The 21,010-nt window shown below is 39.1% G+C and overlaps 1 protein-coding gene across 3 annotated transcripts in view; it reads right to left on the bottom strand.

Annotated features, from left to right (window-relative positions):
- Positions 1-20: 20 nt before the first annotated feature.
- The window catches only part of arhgef15a (Rho guanine nucleotide exchange factor (GEF) 15), a 63,003-nt gene continuing 42,013 nt past the window's right edge, over positions 21-21,010 (bottom strand). For all 3 annotated transcript variants that reach the window (XM_067437934.1, XM_067437935.1, XM_067437936.1), the window contains 4 exons: positions 4,202-4,369; positions 3,947-4,026; positions 269-373; positions 21-187 (listed from right to left, as the gene is read on the bottom strand). In XM_067437934.1, coding sequence (XP_067294035.1) covers positions 36-187; positions 269-373; positions 3,947-4,026; positions 4,202-4,369 — 505 coding nt within the window. In that variant the 3' untranslated portion in view covers positions 21-35. The remainder of the gene's footprint in view (positions 188-268; positions 374-3,946; positions 4,027-4,201; positions 4,370-21,010) is intronic.

The following is a 21,010-nucleotide window of genomic DNA, read 5'->3' as shown; positions in this document are numbered from 1 at the left end:
ATTGTGAATGGGAGGGGTAGTAGGATTCATAGGGTTCATCTTGGAGTGTTTTGACAAGTGGTTTGTGAGATTTGGTACTGCTCTCTAACATTCCTTCGTCTTTGGTGATCAGTGGTTACTTCAATCACGTTCTCTGCTGGAAACCAGCCCTTCTTTCTGTCATAGAGACGCATGCCTTCATACCAACCTTGAGGAGTGGAATGAACACAGAAATCAGTTTTAGTGAATTATTCGAGTGCATTTAAGTAATTTTATTTTTTAACTGTACCTTCATTGGTTTTGCGCAGTACATTGATGATATCAGATGGCTCTAAGTTAAGCTCATCTGCCTGTTTTGCTACATACTGGCTGACACACTGCACTTGAGGACAGTCTGATTGAGAGACACAGAAGTTATTTATATAACAGGATGCATTACACCAACACCTTATCCCAAGTATAATTGGGGAAGCTTTTTAAGTTTATATTGGAATTTAATTGGATAGCCATGTGGTGTCTAACTTGAATTTGTAAAATGTTTTTTTTCCTTTTGTTTTTTTCACCCAGTGGAACTCTAGTGGCTTTGTCCCAAATCAAAGGGTTGGTTCACTAAAAAATGAGAATTGTCATTAATTACTTGCCCTCATTTTGTTCGACCTCCATTCACCACTCATAAGACCTCCATTCATCTTCGGAACATTAATGAAGATATGTGTTGAAATCTGATGACTCAGGCCTTTATTGACACCAATGTCATTTCCTCTCAAGTCCCATAAAAAGGCACTAAAGACGTCATTTAAAAGTACATCTCACAACAGTGGCTCTACAATAATTTTATGAAGCAACAAGAATGGGTTTTAATGTGCAAAAAAAAACATAATTACTTCTATAGTGATGGGCTGAATTCAAAACAAAGCTTCGAACCGTTATGAATCAGTGTATCGATTCGGATTGCCAAAGTCACGTAATTTCAGCGGTTTGACATGCAATCCGAATCATGAATCGATATACTGATTCACAATGGTGCAAAGCTTTGTTTTGAAATCGGCCCATCACTATATCGTAAATGTATTTATTTTTGCACACAAACTATTCTCGTCGCTTCATAAAATGATTGTAGAGCAACTGTAGTGAGATGGGCTTTGTAACAACGTCTTTAGTAGCTTTTATGGGTCTTGAGAGAGGAAATTACATTAGTGTTAAGTTTTATTTTTGAGTGAACTAACCCTTTAAGCTTGATGTCTAGTGGTCACTATACACTTTCTTACTTTATATATACTTAATTGAAGTAATAATTTTGCGTTCCAAGGAAAAAGTTGAATCATTGGGGAATACAGGTCCTTCTCAAAAAATATGCATATTGTGATAGTTCATTATTTTCCATAAGGTAATGATAAAAATTAAACTTTCATATATTTTAGATTCATTGCACACCAACTGAAATATTTCAGGTCTTATTATTTTAATACTGATGATTTTGGCATACAGCTCATGAAAACACCAAATTCCAATCTTAAAAAATTAGCATATCATGAAAAGGTTCTCTAAAACAATAGTTCTCAAACCTATCCTGCAAACCCTTACCGCTTCACTTTTTGTATTTCTCCCTCATCAGACATAACCAAATCAAGTATATTAATGAGCTGATAAATAGAATCAGGTGTGTAAGGTGAGAGAGACATGCAAAACGTGCAGTGGTGAGGGGTCCCCAGGACAGGTTTGAGAACCACTGCTCTAAAAGAGCTATTAACCTAATCATCTGAATCAACTAATTAAATCTAAACACCTGCAAAAGATTCCTGAGACTTTTAAAAACTCCTAGCCTAGTTCATTACTCAAAACCGCAAGCATGGGTAAGACTGCCAACCTGACTGCTGTCCAGAAGGCCTTCATTGACACCCACGCGAGAGGGTAAGACACAGAAAGAAATTTCTGAACGAATAGGCTGTATTAAGGCACCTCAGTGGGAAGTCTGTGGGAAGGAAAAGGTGTGGGAAAAAACGCTGCACAACAAGAAGAGGTGACCGGACCCTGAGGAAGATTGTGGAGAAGGACCGATTTCAGACCTTGGGGGACCTGCGGAAGCAGTAGACTGAGTCTGGAGTAGAAAACATCCAGAGCCACCGTGCACAGGCCTGTGCAGGAAATGGGCTACAGGTGCCGCATTCCCCAGGTCAACCCACTCTTGGGCTACAAGAGAAGCAGCACTGGACTGTTGCTCAGTGGTCCAAAGTACTTTTTTCAGATGAAAGCTCATTTTGAATGTCATTTGGAAATCAAGGTGCCAGGGTCTGGTGGAAGACTGGGGAGAAGGAAATGTCAAAATGCCTGAAGTCCAGTGTCAAGTACCCACAGTCAGTGATGGTCTGGGGTGCCATGTCAGCTGCTGGTGTTGGTCCACTGTGTTTTATCAAGGGCGGGGTCAGTGCAGCTAGCTATCAGGAGATTTTGGAGCACTTCATGCTTCCATTTGCTGAAAAGCTTTATGGAGATTAAGATTTTGTTTTACAGCACAACCTGGCACCTGCTCACAGTGCCAAAATCACTGGTAAATGGTTTACTGACCATGGTATTACTGTGTTCAATTGGCCTGCCAACTCTCCTGACCTGAACCCCATGAGAATCGGTGGGATAATGTGAAGAGAAAGTTGAGACGCAAAACCCAACACACTGGATGAGCTTAAAGGGTTAGTTCACCCAAAAATGAAAATTATTTAATTAATTACTCACCCTCATGTCGTTAGACACCGGTAACACCTTTGTCATCTTCGGAACATAAATGAAGATATTTTTGTTGAAAGCGGATGGCTGAGAAAGGCATCAAAAAGGCCTCCATTGGCATTTAGTACATTTCCACTGACCCACTCACAAGACCCATAAAAGGCACTAAAGACAACATTACAAAGTCTATCTCACTACAGTGGCTGTACAATAATTTTATAATGTGACGAAAATAGTTGTGCGCACAAAAATCAAAATAACGATTTAATCCACCAAATTATTGACGTGAACTCGAAGCATGCGCGAGAATATGACGCATGCGCGAGAATATGACAGCTTCGCCGTTCAAATCATAGCGAATACATGACCCGGAAGAGGAGGAGCGCTGCTATCGCATGAGTTCCGGGTGAGTTCAGGTCCGAGACCTGCACGGAATACAATATCTTGGCAGATAAAATCATTTTTTTAATTTTTTTTTGCACACAAAAACTATTCTCGTCGCTTGGTAAAATTATTGTACTGCCACTGTAGTGAGATTGAGTTTGTAATGTTGTCTTTAGTGCCTTTTATGGGTCTTGTCAGTGGGAATGTACTGAATGCCAATGGAGGCCTTTTTGAAGCCTTTCTCAGCCATCAGCTTTCAACAATAATATCTTCATTTATGTTCCGAAGATGAACGAAGGTATTACGGGTGTCCAACGACATAAGGGTGAGTAATTAATGAAATAATTTTCATTTTTGGGTGAACTATTAACTATTGGGTGAATTTAAGGCCGCTATCGAAGCATCCTGGGCCTCCATAACACCTCAGCAGTGCCACAGGCTGATTGCCTCCATGCCACGCCTCACTGAAGCAGTCATTTCTGCAAAAGGATTCCCGACCTGAACATTAATTATTTGAAGGTTGATTTTTTTTTTTTTTTTTTTTTTTTTTTTTTTTTTTCAAATTAAAAACGCTTTTCTTTGAGCTTTCATGAGCTGTATGCCAAAATCATCAGTATTAAAACAATAAAAGACCGGAAATATTTTTTAGTTGGTGTGCAATGAATCCAAAATATATGAAAGTTTAATTTGTATCATTGCATTATGGAAAATAATGAACTTTATCACAATATGCACATTTTTTGAGAAGGACCTGTATACATTAGCATGAAGGGAAGTAAATTACCACTGTCCATTTAAAGAAAATGCTACAGCACTGTGTAATGCTTCCCACGGTGTCTGATGTAATGCCTTTTAAGCCTACCCCAGTCCTCATAAATCTTCTCCTCCCCAGGTGCTTCATTAATCAAGGGGAAAGCAGCCATCCACCTATGCATGTCTGACCTGGAGAGGGGGTGTTAAAAACTATGAGAGAGGTGTAAATGACTAAAAATGTAAAAACAATGGTTATTTCCAAGATAGAATAGTCATGTCACATGACATGACATGACAGCAATATATTCTATTCTGAATCGAACCAGTGGTATGAATAAAACCACGGGCATCACATGCATCTTACTCTGTATTAGCCTTGAGCAGGTGTTCATAGGTACAACCACGATGGTTTTCCAGGAGGATCAGACAGAAACAATGTTCCAAGTGTGGTCCAAGACCATTTTCTGTAGCTTGCACCTGAACCAGAGACCGATGAGCATGATCGATCACCACAAAGCGGTCTGGACATCCACTGAGAAGAGAGGGAGGAAAAAAAGGGCTCCACATGATGTCAAAGATTCACTTAATTCATTCATTACATAGAGCAGTAATTTTGATTATAAATTAATAGCTTGTATGCTAAGAGATTAAAACAACATTCATATCATGAAAGAAACAGACCAGCTTTATGAAAGGACGTCATATTAGTTGTAATACTCGTCTTGTTCTGGATCTTATTAATTATAAAGAAGAAATTAAGTCTGATGCAATTATCTTATTTCTCGATTTTTATAAGGCCTTCGACACTGCACCAGTATCTTTATTAATGTTATCCAAATGTTGTATAAAGATATTGAAAGTTGTATAATTTTACGCATGTCACCAAGGTCTCCTATTCTTTGCGGAATAAGACAGGGTTGCCCTCTAAGCCCATTTTTATTTTTATTTGTTATAGAAAAATTATCTATTGATATTTTGTGCAATAATAACTTTGTTGGGCTTAATATCTTTAACAGAGAGATTCGAATCTCACAATTAGACAATATCACTTTATTCTTAAAAGATTAAGAGCAAGTTTCTCCAGTCTTAACTACAATGAATGCTTTCTCTAATGCCTCTGGACTCAAACTTAATTCATTCAAGTGTGAAATTATTTGCTTTTTGGAAACTAAAATTGAATATATACCAATTAAAAATTAAGTTAAAAATTTGGGGATTCATATAACAAAAAAATTAATTAATAAACAATCTCTGAATTTCTCTCCTCGATTATCCAAAAACATTAATATAAAAACTTAAATTTTATTGCTGATCTTTTCCATTGTAATGGTGATCTGTTATCATATGAGTTTTATGAATACCTACCAATATCCTATCATGTTTAAAGAATTTAACTCTATTATAAAAGCTATTCCAAGTGGTTTAATATGTCTGATGAAAGCTTCCCTATCCCATGAGTCATGTTCTGAACAACAATCTTTGTTATGTTTGGAAGGTGTTTCCATTTAAGTAAAGAGTGTAATAATACATTTATTCGTCAACTCTCTCAGGCCCCGTCCACATGGAGATGCGTTTCACTGTATACGTATACATTTTGTACCGTATCAGCGTTTCGTCTACACGGATCCGGCGTTTTGAAGCATGAATCCGATATTTTTCTAACAAAGGTCCCAAAGCGGATAAATCTGAAAACGGTCATCTTCCGTCTTCGTGTGTACAGCGAATCCGTATATTTTCTGAAACGGTGATGTCATCACACTACGTCCAGCATGGTGAAGAGTTTAAGGGATACAACTACGGGCACTGGGCATGCGCACATCAACATCGCGTCATTTAATTACCGTATCTGCATTATTGTAAGGGTATGTTTAGGGTTGGGGTAGGTGTAGGCATTAATAAAACCAACCCGATCACACATAAATGCGTATAAATAGTACGAGTGTGCAATGTCGTGGAATGTATACGCCAAAACTCATTTTGGCGTGCATATGATACGCACTTTATGGCGTATATATGACACGCGCTTGGGTAGGTTTAGGGTGGTGGGGTGGGGGGTTCATATGTATAATACGCCATAAAATGCGTCTAATATGCACGCGAAAAACCGCGTGCCATAGACACGCCAAAATGAGTTTTGGCGTATACATTCCACGACATTGCACACTCGTACTATTTATACGCATTTTTGTGAGAATACCCTGAATAAAACACATCTGTTAAGTAGCAAATGTATTTATTGTTATTTCATTGTGAGATTTTGGCTCACCTCCGACCACTGTTGCAGAATTACAGCGCCACACACTGGCCTGGCATGCAAACTACATCGTTTTTAGTCCGTTTTCTTAATCCCGTGTGGACGCAGATATTTCTTGAAACGAGGAAAAAAAATGATCGGATTAGGAAAGCGCTGACTTCGTGTGGACGAGGCCTTAATTACTCCGAAAGGGATTTTTTTTTTTTTTGGGGGGGGGGGGGGGGGGGGGGTAGTAGATAATATTCATTGGAGGAGAACATGGTTACTGACATATAAATATTGCATACCAAATAAAAATTTAAAATAAAAATTCTGCATAATATTTACCCTTTTAATGCACTTTTGTCCAAATACTGTGATGTAGCAGATATATGTACCTTTTGTAAAAATTAAAGTGAAGACATCTGTAATTTATTTTTCTCGTGTAATATATCTCATTTGCAGTGGCAGGGCCGCAACTCTGGAACAACCTGCCCTTAGAGATTAGAATGGCTAATACCCTGTCAGTTTTTAAGTGTCTGTTAAAAACGTTCCTGTTTTCTCAAGCTTTTTGACTGTTTTGCACTGTCTGTTGTGTTGCGTTATCGCTTACCTTGATTTCTTTTTTATCACTTCCCTCATACCATTTGATTTTGAGTTTGTTCCACTTTGCCTTTTTTTTGCTGTAGTATGTTATCACCTAAAGTTGTTCTGTATTTACAGTCGTGGTCAAAATTGTTGGTACCCCTGGTAAATATGATCAAATATGGCTGTAAAAAATAAATCTGCATTGTTTATCCTTTTGATCTTTTATTTAAAAATGCACAAAAATCGAACCCTTTCGTTAAAGTAAAATAATTGTAAATGATTGTAAATCACATTATGAAATTAATGCTTTTCTCCAAAACACGTTGGCCACAATTGTTGGTACCCTTTTATTAAATACTTTTTGCAACCTCCTTTTCCCAAGATAACAGCTCTGAGTCTTCTTCTGTAATGCCTGATGAGTTTGGAAAACACCTGAATAGAGATCAGAGACCATTCCTCCATACTGAACCTCTCCAGATCCTTCAGATTCACAGATCCATGCTGGTGCTTCTTCTCTTCTGTTCAGCCACACATCTTCTATAGGGTTCAGGTCAGGAAACTGGGACGGTCATGGCAGAAGCTTAATTTTGTGCTCAGTGCCCCATTTGTGTGTTGATTTTGATGTTTGGATTGTTGTCCTGATGGGAGATCCAACCATGGCCCATTATAAGATTTCTAGCAGAATCCATCAGGTTTTGATTTTTTATCTTATGGTATTTGCTCAAATCCATGATACAATGTACCTGAACAAGATGTCCAGGACCTCCAGCAAAAAAATAGGCTCACAACATTAAAGATCCAGTGGTATTTTCAGCCGTGGGCATGGGGTACTTTTTTGTTTCATCCTGACCACAGAACCCAGTCCCTTTTGACTTTCCAGTCGTGTCTGACAACTGAATGTGCTGAAGTTTGTTTCTGGATGAGCGAGGAGGATTTTTCTTGAATCCCTCCCAAACAATGTGATGATGTAGGGGTTGTTTGAATTTCTGACCCCAGGACTCAACTAATCTCTGCGATTCTCCATCTGTGATCCTTGGAGAGTCTTTGTGCAATCAAACATTCCTCATCGCTGTGCATTAGGACAATATACACACACGTCCTCTTTCAAGCAGATTTGTAACATCTTTAGTTAAATGGAGCTTCTTAATTATTGCCCTGGTGGTGGAAATGGGGATTTTCAATGCTTTAGCTATTTTCCTACAGACACTTTCTATTTTGTGAAGCTCAACAATCTTTTGCTGCACATCAGAACTATATTTTTTGGTTTCACTCATTGTGATAAATAATTAAGGGAATTAGGTTTTATGACTCTTTATATTTATACTCCTGTGAAACAAGACATTCTAGCTGGACAATTTAATGTTGCTTGTCACCTTGGTGTGCTAAAAAATGTAAATATTAATGTAAATATACTTCAGAGGTATTTTACTCATTTAAAATTCTAGGGGTACCAAAAATTGTGGCCAATGTGTTTTAGAGAAAAGCATTTATTTCATGTGATTTACCCCCCATTGTCAATTATTTTACTTAAATGAAAGGTTTGTATTTTTGTGAATTTTTTAAATAAAAGATCAAAAGGATAAACAATGCAGATTATTTTTTTACAGCCATATTTGATCATATTTACCAGGGGTACCAACAAGTTTCACCACGACTGTATCTCTTGTCCTTTCCTAGTCTGCTATTTTTCTGCAAATGCTGTCCCTATTTATTTAAAACTATTTATTTATTTTTGTCTGCTAATGCTATTGCCAATAATTATTATTATAAATACAACTAATTGAAATTTCTGATGAAAGCCAGGTGTTCGATAAGGTTTTTAAAACATCTTTTATTAAATAGGGATGGCTTCTGAATGATTTTGTGTGGAAACATCATACCTGAATGTTCATCCATCCAATTTACTGATGGCGAAACAAGCTGTTGGTCTGAGTACATATGCTTCAGTGTTGTTAAAACCCCACTCATTATTTAAGTATTTATGTGTCTAAAAAGGCACTTGTTAAAGTTGCTTAATGGGACTTCAGAGGCTGTTGGGGACATTAAACTTAAAAAGGAAAACTCTTTGTTTTAAAAATGCTTTTACAGTCTTTTTGTGTTTATACTCTATTACAAACTATTCTTACTCAAACTTTTCAACTTGTAGGTTTTAAATTAAGACTGAAAGAGTTATTGGAAGCTGAGTGGTGGTGGTTTAGTTCTTTATGGACACACTTAAGGTTTTTACTCCTTCTGATTGCATTTATGCTTCAAACTTTGTGAAGATTATGGGATTATGGATTATTTTTTGGGTTGCTAGGCAACGTGGGGGAGAGGACACTGGCGTTGTCTGTTCGCCGCTTCTCCACCCACAACAAATCATGTTAATGTACTATTAGATTTACATTTTATTTTATTTCCTTATGTTTGTGACTAGTCTAACAGTCAGAGCTACAATTGGGACTGTTGCTGATTGCTGGCAGCCACTGAGAGGTCGTTGTTCGTCGTTTCGCCGTTTTCAACCGCTTCTCTAATGTTTACGTTTGAATTGCTGCGGTTGGTTTCTGGTTTGGAGGACATTTGATGTTTCTCGCCCGCGGGTGCTCACTGGTGGTCTCCCTTGGGCTTAAGCTGCATGGTGGCTGAAGTTTGCACCGGGCTAGCGTCATCCGGGCTTTCGTCGTCGGCGTCCGGCATGATGTTGGGATGTTCTGCTTCTCGGCTGCGCCGCTGTTCCGTCCTGCATTGCGACCGTGGAGCGACATCTGCGCCGGCCCCGGTGTGTCCACAGAAGTGCCCGGAGGAATGTTCTGCTCCTGCATGGTGCTGCAGCGATCCCCCCATCGTTTGAATCATCATGAAGAAGACCCATCATCTGGTCTTCAGCTGTCGTGCCTCGGCAATTCCATCGGGACACTGCCGCTGGGAGAAATCTGAAACATGGAGTGGACCACAGTGTGCTGCGGAGCTAACAGAGACTTCCACCATCAGCTGTTTTCTGTCCACCATCAGCTCTGTTTCTGTTCACCATCAGCTCTGTTTCTGTTCTGTTTTCTGTGTTGGTTGATTGTTTGTAGTATTCTATATTTTTACTTGTTATTCTTTTTTTTTTTTTTTTTTTTGTTATCCCCCCCCCCCCTCCCTTTGTTGCACTTTGAGATTCTTCGGAATGAAAAGTGCATTATAAATAAAATCTATTATTATTATTATTATTATTATTATTAAGATTATCATGAGGAACAACAATCATTAATTTTTTATGGGCAAAAGAGCATATTTTCTATAATTATCCAAAAGTCAATGGAAAAATCTGTTTTTGCAGAGGGTGGTGATGCTAATTCCAAGGTTGGCCTGCAAAAATGTAATCCCTATAGCAGGGGTTTTCAAACCTTATGATGCCAAGGAAGGACCTTCAAATATGAGGAACCTTTATGGGGGAACCCCTTCCTAAAACCCATCTATATAACTGTATGTATGAAAAAACATATAAATTGTTAGATAAATAAGTGTGACGTTATAAATACAACATATTATTTCCAAACTTAAATTGGCGATACTTAATGTTGGATGTATAAACATGAAGAAGAGCAATTTTCACAATGTAGGCCTATGTAAGCAGCTTGCGTACTGTGTTAAGAACCCCAGTGAGCAAGACAAAGGGGACTATAGTGAGAAAAACTCACTCAAAAGCAATGGACCCCAAGTCCAACGTTCATTTTTTTTTTTTTGCACGACAACACTAGCAACATGAAGAAAGCCATGGACGAGATGAATGTACTAAGTTTGTACTAAGATGCTTCGCCCACACTCTCCAGCTGGTGGTGCATGAAGGGCTACTGTCACTGATACGTGTGAGTGATGCAGTGGCGAATGGCTGGAAGATAGTCGCGCATTTCAAACACTTTCCACTGGCTACTACACATCTGGAGGATATTCAAAAATATCTCCAAATGCCCACAAAATATCTGCACCAAGACATAGCAACGAGGTAGAACAGTACCTACTATATGGTCGAGAGTTTACTGGAGCAGAAGCGGTCAATTTCAACATATGGAGCTGACCATGACCTGCCAGTGACCTTTACGGCTAACCAGTGGGCTTTACTGGAGAAAATAATCCCTTTTCTGGCACCATTTGAAGAACTAAACAGACTGATTAGCTCTTCCACCAGCTCTTCTGCAGCTGAAGTCATTCCCTCAGTCACAGTGCTGAAATGCTTTCTCGGGAAAACGAGGGGGACACTGGTATAAAAACCATGAAAACAACCCTTCTTGAGGCTGTCTAGAAAAGATTCAAGACCATAGAGAATGAGCCCTTCTATGAAATTGCCACTCTTTTCAGACTGATCTCATGAAATGGCATATGTATGACACGCCAATTTGTATCCCATTTTGGCATGCTATCAAGACGCATAATCGCTTTTTAGCGTGTTTATCAACGCAGTTTCATTCTATCCCCCTACACTGCCCCTACCCCTAAACCTACCCATCACACACAGCCCCTAAACCTACCCATCACAAGAAACATTCTGCATTTTTACATTTTCAAAAAAACATAATTTAGTATGTTTATGAATTTATTTACCTTACACACACACACACACACACACACACACACTGAATGCGTAACTCAAACTCTTCCCTAAACCTACCCATTTGTGTATTATAAAAAACAGGATATAACAGGCAGATACGACTGCAGGCACAATTTATTCAGAAAGTACAAATATTCCGAGTGTTCCGAGGCCAAACGATTGATTTGTGTGAAGAAAATCCCCAAAAGCGATCAGAACGTCGAGTCCATCCGCCAAAGATTAATAATATATTTCAAATATTGCTGCCAGAAGCCAAGTCACGTCAGCTATACAGCATTGGCTGTCGTTTGTCTGGTGACCAATTGTGTCATTACGTCAGCTTTGATTGTAAAATGCCATTGGCTCTCGTGTGTCTCGTGACCGTTAGAGTCATTCTAAACTTGTCCTATGTATCATTTGAATCAGAAATGCGTGTGTTCTGTTCACAAAGGGGCGCGATCATCATTTCGACGACTAGAACATTAAGATCAACTCTATTCTTCACATAAATTAAGTATGAATTCAGAAGACTTGGAATGCAACATGAGTTAATACTTTTATACTGTTTTTTGGTCAGTTTTTGCAATAAATACATGTGACTGTACATTTATTTTCATGTTACGGGTTTTATATTGTTGAGAGTGGGTAGGAGTGGAGTTAGTTGCTCCAAAATATAAAATTAGGCTATAAATATTAATTCTATAAGGTCAGGTTGGCAGAATCACATGGCGTAGACATACACACAGATAGCTCAAAAAGCATACAGATAACACGCCACTTGGCTTTAGAAAGTGGCTTGTATGTTTATCCAAAGCTCTTTTGGACCCACGATTCAAAGACAGGTATGTCTAATAATTTTAGTAAATGTCTACATTATAAACAACATTTTAAAATGGTGTTTTGAATAACTAGATATTGCATTATTATTGATTACTATTGCATTAATATGTTACCACTAAAAGCTACTATGGAGGAGGTTGTTTATTTGTTTATTTTACACATCAGGACATTTATTTATAATTCTTTGTTGTTTTTAGATATTTCACAGGAGCAGACAGCATAAAGCATGCCAAGGATGCTCTGACCCGAGAGGTGGAGAAGATTGAGGCGTTACTGGGCAGGACCACACCTGAGGGACCAGAGAAAGTGCCAGAAAAACCCAATAAAGCCCCATGTATAGAAGCACAGGCACAGCCAGAGAGCAGCAGTAGCAGCAGAAAGAGCAGCTTGAAAGGCCTGTTTGAGGAAATCCTGCAGGAGAATCTGAGGAATGTGGGGCAAGTAGCACAAGCACAAGAGTTCAAATACACACATATTTGACAGAGCAAACTGGGTGAGTACTGAGAAGTACTGGGGAGTCAACCAAATTTGGTTTCCCACCCTGGCTGCCACTGCTGCAAAGTTTCTCTGTGCTCCTTGTACCAGTGTTGACAGTGAGATATTGTTCAGTGCAGCGTCCAACATTGTTGATGCAAAAAGGAACAGGCTAGGAGGAGAGAGGGCAGAAATGCTCATTTTGAATAAGAATCTGCCTTTGCTCTTGAAATTATGAGCAATACTAAATTTTGTCATGCTGTCATGCTGTACTGATTTTGTGTTATATTGAAAGCGTACAGCAGAAGGAGTGAGAATCCAAATTCAGTTTATTTACAAGTATTATCCAAGGTACCCTGGAGGGTCAGGAACGACTCGGCGGAGCAGGAACGGAAAGCTACTGCCAGGCCGCTTCATCTGCAGGCGCCGTTGAGGTCTTTGTCGCGGAACGGGCGACCACGAGCTCCCCAAACCGTGGTAGGTGGGGGATGACTCTGGTGTGAAATTCCTTTTGAATGGATGGCACTCTGGGCTGGGAAGGAGAGATGCTAGAAGAATCTCTAGTACTCCTAGGCATGAACTGCCTGAACCATCGAGCATCCTACCGCGCACGGTGTGCTTAGTAGCCCATAAGGCCAAACTCCTTGGCCATGCGGAGCTCTCTTACAGCCCTTTTTTCTTTTTTTTAGGCGTAACACCACTGAAAGATGAGAGGCCACTGTGTCTTCGACCGCCGGAATGGCGGAATAACCGCGCTCCACAGAACCAATGTGGTTGGTGAAGTGAGCGGCTGCTGCATTAGTAAGGCGGGCGGAAAAAGGCTGCTTTCATGATCTGGAGACCTAGTTGTGCAGATCGCTGAAAAACGGCAGTTTCCTTCTCACCCTGCGATTCGCACTAGCACATTTAGAAATCTCTCACCGAGCTTAGAAGATTACGATTCGTAGAGAACATAAGGCCAATTGATCGCAAGCTTCTCAGTCGCGCACAAAGCGCGTCGACGAGCTTGGAGTAGGCCGCAAAAGGCCGCCCTTCCTGGCCGCTAGGCGGGAGAGTGTCGTCAATCGAGACAGGCCCGAAATCCCCGGAGACGGACGCTGTCATAAGCAAAATGTCAACCAGGCCGAAAGAAACAGTCTCACGTGCTTCCGGGCAGGGCATCATATAGTCGTGCGAGCATACAAGCGGAACAAACTTCGCTACGTGGGTGCGCTCGGGAGAGGGAGTGAGAGAAGGAAAATAGCTTGCTCACACTCAGTGTCCTAGAGCTCAACCTCCGAACCCCAGGCCGCGGATCCGAGGGAGACCTGGCCAATTCGGGCACGCGCCGGGGGAATTAAAACGGTTTTAAGATACATCTTTAAGAGAGAGCCTTGAACGGAGGGTTTTAAAAAGGAGATATCGCAATATTTGCATTTCGAAGTGACCTGAACCGCGTCACACGCGTGGGCAGGCCCATATATATATATATATATATATATATATATATATATATATATATATATATATATATATAGTTAGGAGAACAAAGTTCCGCTATCCGTGGTTGCTGAAGTAGTGAAGGAGAAAGATGCTTAAATCCAGTTTTTAAGGGTCAGATAAATCGCACGAAGGGAGCGACGCTACCGCATTCTGAGGGCAGAGAAATCTGGGAAGAAGATGGCGCGCGCCAGTATAGCTCAAAGGTGATGAGCTGGAGAGGCAGCGCTTCGCCATCAGCCAATGAATTGGCGTGATTCTACAAGGGCTTCAGACAATCGGCACGCCCAGGGGCGTACCCCATATGCGTCATCATGCAGCGTCAAAGTGAAGTGATATTTGATATTTGAAATTGAACACAGACATTTGTTTTACTGTTTTCCACCCCCCTCTCTCTTATCAGTGGGACCATTTGGGATTCCTAAAAACAAAGAGATGTTGAGGACCTGTAGGCCAAATGGGTGCCCCACCTGTAGTACAGTGGGGGAAGTTTGGTCTGATTGGTCAGTTTGAATGTCTCAGGGTTTCAGTCACATGGTCAAGGGATAGATAAAAGAAGATTGGAACTGTTGCTCTGGGTCTTATTCTCTGGCTCTCTCTGATCTTGGGGGTCTTCTCTTTGGCTCTTCTCATTGCTTTCTTCTCTTTGTCTCTCTTTCTATCTTTCTATCTCTCTCACTTTCTCAGGTAACATTCTATACATGCTGGGTATGATTAATGGTATAAGTATTTATCATCTCATACATCTATTTTGTAACCATTTTAAGTTTAACCATAATCAGATTTTGTCATTAAATTCTTTCAATTATAAATGATTTAATAACTGGTTTTGATTTGGTATTGACTTTGAAGTGTTACCTATTGCAATACAATATAGTCACATTAAAGCAACGCTCTCCCACATATTTTGCTATTGTAACTGTGCTTATTTCCGTCATTGGTATAAGTTGCAGTGGGTGGTTATAGACAAGAAATGTAGTTTTCTACCATCTTGCTGATAACGTTTCTTTAGTTGTTCGGCAACCCTGCAGTCAGAACCTCTGTCGGTGATTCACCCTTACAACTGCAATACAATTGGTGGGATTCTGATCCCATAGGTTACCATCAACTTCCCTGTGGACACTGCCCACTAGCGGTCTGCATTTGAAATTGCATATTGACGTGGACAAAAATGCAGAAGTATAAATGAAAATCAACACGTAACTTGCAGCGTAGCATTAAGTATAAATCAGCATTAAGGCTGCAGCTTTTTAACCTAGCTTACCTTTTAGATTGAGGAAAGAGTGGAGAAAGATAATAAATAAGTTGGACGCAGACCAACCGCGTAACTATTTAGCATGCCAGAGTCTCATTTGAGATTTCTTATTGTTTGGATGTTGCTCTTTTACAATGTTTGTTTTTTATTTATTTTTAAAAAGAGCTTCCATTCTATTAGTTTTTTTTTTTTTTTTTGGGGGGGGGGGGGGGGGGGTTATACTAAGTAAACAAGGACTGGCATTTTTAAAATCAGGGTTACCAAACATTTTCTCCATGCGCAAACACTGACGTATTACAGAGTCTCACTCCAGCCAAAGTTCCAAAGTTGGCAACCCTTGGGCTAATGCTTACTCCCTTTGTACACAGTGAAGGAGACCAGAAGCCATTTGCATTCATGTCAATGGAGAAGAGGCTTCATTACACTGAATAAAACTGCTTTTGTGAGGAAATAGCTTATCGTTTAATGAATCAACTGCCTGTGCACTACTCTTTAATATGTTTTACGCTAAACAATAATTTAGTTGGGAACGATATGTAGATTTTACCTTGATAAAAAGGTTATTTAATACGAGAAGGCAGAATAGGGAATTTCACGATAGGTAGTACTCATTTACAACATTACGATAATGTTTAATTGCAATATTGAATGATATATTAAGTAAAAAATAAAAATAAAATAAAAACAATGTTTTGTTTCTTTGGCTTTCAGGTTTTACCAGTTATGATTAAACTTGAATTGTAATGCCTATTATAACGTCATGTGTGCATATGATACTGATTTTTTAATAATAAAGAGAAAATGTATAATTTAGTTATAAATATTGTTTTATATTGAAAATAAAATGTAAATGAAAAATTAATGAAAATAAAAATTGAACTGGGCTGCATTTCCCGATAACGTTGTCTCTTAACGCGCTACAAAGACTCTAAAGGTATAACTTAACGGAAGGTATACCATTTCTAGGCGTATTCCTCGAACTATACCTTAGTAGGTTGCAAGTGTGACGTTAGCAGGTGCTGTCTGTGGCTACGGTGCTGAATTGACTTATAACGATGGCTCAAGAATCTATATTTTACTCATGCAGGGGCTGTTTCACTGCGTTATGCAAACAAAATTATGTTCTTTATAAAGAAGACGCACTTCAGAAATAGTTGAACTTTCATTTATCATACAAAACTGCATTCTGAAAGGAGTGCACGAACCAGCAATCTCATGCTGAACCGCATCATGAGCATCACACGTCATTTAAATTATTACAATATATTTTCCATAGTGTCTTGATTTACTCCACAACCAGGGATGATTGCCCACGCAGCAGCTGCATCACATTATTGTGTAAATAACTAATTTATATTATTAGATGGCCTAGTCAATAAAACGAGACACGCAAAACATATAATCAGTAGCTACTATGGCGGAGAAAAAAGAAAGAAAGAGGAGAGCCGCCAGCAGCTGGATTTCAGGGCTGAGGGGGTAGCTCCGTCCAGTTTGTCTTTACAAAGTTGGTCCAACAAGTAGCCTAGAAATTTACATGCACCCTAGCGGCAGCAAATCTAATCTGCCCACGAGTGTCGTCTAGCAACTCTCAATACCCTGCTAAGCTGTATTCGCCTAACTCTTGCCGGGCCAATCACATTGTGTATAGAGTCGTTGGGCGGGGCCATAATGACGACGGCCGAGTTGCTTTTGCGTGCTTCTAGTAAACACAGAAACTGGCAAACGGCGGTCTTTCGAATCAGCCTTGATCGCGACTCTGGAAGACTTGGAGTTAAGCTTTTCTCTGAGAAAAGAACAAAGAACGGCACTGAAGTCATTCTAAAAAGTTCTAAAAAGGGAAGATGTGTTTGGCGTTTTGCTGACCGGATACGGCGAATGTTTAATCTATCAACAAGCTCTGTTTCACCTTCGTTGCTCTGGTTGGTGGTATCCTATCGCATGCAGAGGGAGCTTGAAAGACAACCGTTTATCCCGCCCCTCGGATTGAGCCCTGTCAATGGTGAGTTTCCAGACCAAACATCTTGATGTGGGTCTGGCTTGTCAGGCTATCCAACAAGATCTAATAGCTGCTGAATTTGCTGTCGTGGTTGGCGAAATTTATTTTTAATAGCAGCATCTGACATGGTAGCCAGGGAACTAAAGTTTTCACGTATGAAATAGTGCACATACACTAAATGGCTCCGTGGATGGCGCCGTCTTTGATTTAGCATAATTTTATTCACTGCCTCGCTGCCAAAGTTTGACTAAACTCCCCTCCACAATCATTCTCTTTAAATAGGCTCCTAAGCTTTTCCTGTCTAATGGTTTGCCAGCTGATGTACCTTTGGATAATATCATTAAAAAGCTAACAACCATTAGTGTTTGTTATGACATTTTTATGACAATTTTAATCCTTGCATTAAATAAATAAATAAATAAATAAATAAATAAATAAATAAATAAATAAATAAATAAATAAATAAACAAACAAACAAACAATTCAACTAGCCTAATTGAACACTGGGTGTATATTACAACTTCGGAATTATATTCGTATAGACTGACATATAAAGAAGCTTTTTGCACAGTGGTGGCCACTAGTGGAATTAACTGTTAATAGTGATAAGGTATAGCTAAGAGTGATCCAGACCAACCTTATGAAAGTATGATTTAAAGAAGGTATTCTTAACTAAATTTGGTTCGGGAAACACATATTAACATTAAGGATACTTTAAGGTATAACTTAAGAATGACGTAGTGTTAAGAAGGTTTCGGGAAATGCAGCCCTGTTCTTTCTCTCGCTGCCAGGTTAGACTTCTATTGTATGTAATGATTTATGACTGCTGTGTGGCTGATGATGATGATATAATGCTTTTTAATTAATGATGAAAAAAAATTAAATATGTATTAAATTACAATTAAAGGTGCACTATGCAACTTTTCCATCTGCTAGAGGGTACCTATTCAAAACAAAGGCATAGTTTGATGACGCCAAGTTTGAGTGCAGAATTTTGGGACATGTGGTTTTCACCTCACAGCCGGTGGAAAAGAATCGGGATATGACTGGGGCAGAAATCAAGTTCATGCGATTATTAACGTTACTGCAGTATGAAGCAGAGCAGGGGCGAGTGCTGTGGAGCTGAACAAGTTTGCTGGAGCGATTGCTAATGAGAAACGAGTCTGACATGGCTCACAATTCGTTATTATCATGCCACAGTCATCTGCACCATTTCTATTTAATTTTTTTAATGTTCATTAAAGAAAAGCACATACACATCTCAAGGCACAGTATATACATCGAATCATTGCAGAATTGAGTGTAAAATAAAACATGTATAATAAAGGCCCACATATAAATGAAAGTATAATCATTTTGATATACTGTATGCATAGACATCTAAAAAACAACAACAACAACAAACCCAACAACAACAAAAAAACAACCTTTACCCAGATTCTTTCTCTTTAAAGTAATCTAAAAATGGGCTCCAAGATCTTAAAAAAAGATCGGGCTTCAGTTTAACTCCGAATTTAATTTTTTACAGTTTGAGGGCAAAAAGTAGGTCAAAAACCCACTGACGGTAGGTTGGAGGAGATGGCAGTTTTCAGTTGATTAGAATAAGTCGTCTGGCTAGCAGTGTGCAAAGTGCAATATTATCCATCTCTAAGGCTGTCAGTTTGATATTTTCCGGAAGAACCCCAAATAAAGCTATCAACGGGTTGAGGTCTATTGCTGTATTAAAAATATCTGAGAAACAGCTAAATATTTGTCCCCAAAACCTTAATAGCTTAGGACAGGACCAAAAAGAGTGAAACAAAGTGACTGACTCCACAACACAGCGTGGACAAGTGGGCCTGCCACTTTGTTTCACTCTTTTTGTCAGCACGCAATGCAATTGCCAGGGGTTCAATGGCAATAGCAAATAGGAGGGGTGAAAGGGGACAACCCTGCCTTGTGCCCCGACACAGTGGAAAAGAATCTGAGACAATATTGTTTGGGCGTACAGATGCTTTGGGAGTGGCATGAAGTCTTATCCAAGAAATGAATTTTAAACTAAATCCAAACCTCTCCAAAACATTTATAAGATAGTCGGTCAAATGCTTTTTCAGCATCTGAGACCACAACCTCAGCATTGTTAGAATGAGGTGAATACAAAACATCAAGAAGATGCCTAATATTAAAAAAAGAATGTCTGTTTCTAACAAAACCGGTTTGATCGGGTGAAATTACTTTATGAAGAGTTTTTCAACCCGTATAGATAATTTAAAAGTAATATGGGACAATACGAGCAACAATCGGGGGGAGGGGGGGTATCTTTCTTAAGAATGAATGAAATGGTGGCTTGATAGAAGGTTGGCGGTAACTGGCGGAAGACTCTCTTGAAAAACCAAAAGCAACACAGGGCATAACAATTTAGAGAATACCTTGTAAAAGTCAGATAGGAAACGATCAGGACCCGGAGCCTTGCCTGTTTTCAAGGAAACAATTGCATCCGCTATTTCTTCAATTTGAATATCTGCATCTATACAATCACTCAGAGTCTTCTCTATAGTAGGGAAATTTAATTTATCTAAAAAGGTATTCATTAATGATGCATCTCGAGGAGATTCAGAGGTGTACAAATATAGTATTTTTTAAGTTGAGAGTATATTTCTTTATAGTCAGTGGTGGTAGTTCCTGATGGTAACCTGAGTTAGGGTATTAAGCATGATGTCTGCGATTTACGAATATGATAAGCTAATAATTTACCTGTCTTATCACCAAACTCATAGACCCTATGTTGAGCTCGTAAAAGTAAATTCTCAGCCTCTTCAGCTGTTAACAAATTATATTTTGTCTGCAGAATCTGACGTTCTTTATATAGGTTTGGAGAGGGATTAAGTGAATACTGAGAGTCAATAGCTGCTATTGAACCAGATAATTCATCTAGATGTCTCTTTCTCTCTCTATTTTTATAAGATGAATATGAAATTATTAGGCCACGCAGATAGCATTTTAAGGTCCCCAAAATTGTAGAATAAGCCATACTCTGAGTACTATTAAGTTCAAGAAAAGAAGATATATTTGAGGAGATCAAATTTGCAAATTCTTTGTCACGTAATAGACAAGGGTTAAAGGACCATTGGTGCTTCTTCGGGGGTGATTTCGGAAAGCTAAGTTCCAAAACAGCTGGTGCGTGATCAGATATTACTATGCTTTTATACAAGCAATCCTGCGGTGGAGGAAGACATTTGTTATCTAGGTAGAAATAATCGATTCGTGAGTATGACTGATGTACGTGAGAAAAGAATGAAGATTTCTTTGTGGAAGGGTTTAAAAAGCAAAATGCATCACAAACACCATAGTTATGCAGAAAAGATTGAATAATCCCGGCACATTTTTGAAAGAGATACAACTTTTTTTGAGGACCTATCAAGTCGTAAACACAGTTCAAACCTCCACCAAGGATTAATGAATGAGAATGAAGGTCGGGTATACATGCCAAAAAAGAAGAGATGAAAGTAGCAGCGTCGTAATTAGGAGCATAAACATTAGCAAGAATAAGGGGGTTGAGAATAAAGTTGCTATTGCAACGACATATCTGCCCTTATGATCTGCAATTACTTGTGACATGACAAATGGAATAGATTTATGTACAAGAATGGCATAGCCCCTAGACTTGAACTGGAAATTGTGGAAACTGTGAATGATAAACTTGACCCACCCAATCTTTTTTTAGTCTAAAATGGTCAGAAGAACAGAGGTGAATTTCTTGAAGAAACGCAAGTTTTC

The sequence above is a fragment of the Pseudorasbora parva genome, chromosome 3 (genome assembly GCF_024679245.1).
Source record: "Pseudorasbora parva isolate DD20220531a chromosome 3, ASM2467924v1, whole genome shotgun sequence".
NCBI classification, from domain to species: domain Eukaryota; kingdom Metazoa; phylum Chordata; class Actinopteri; order Cypriniformes; family Gobionidae; genus Pseudorasbora; species Pseudorasbora parva.
Note: the sequence above shows the minus strand (reverse complement) of the source record. Positions and strands in the feature narration are given on the sequence as shown.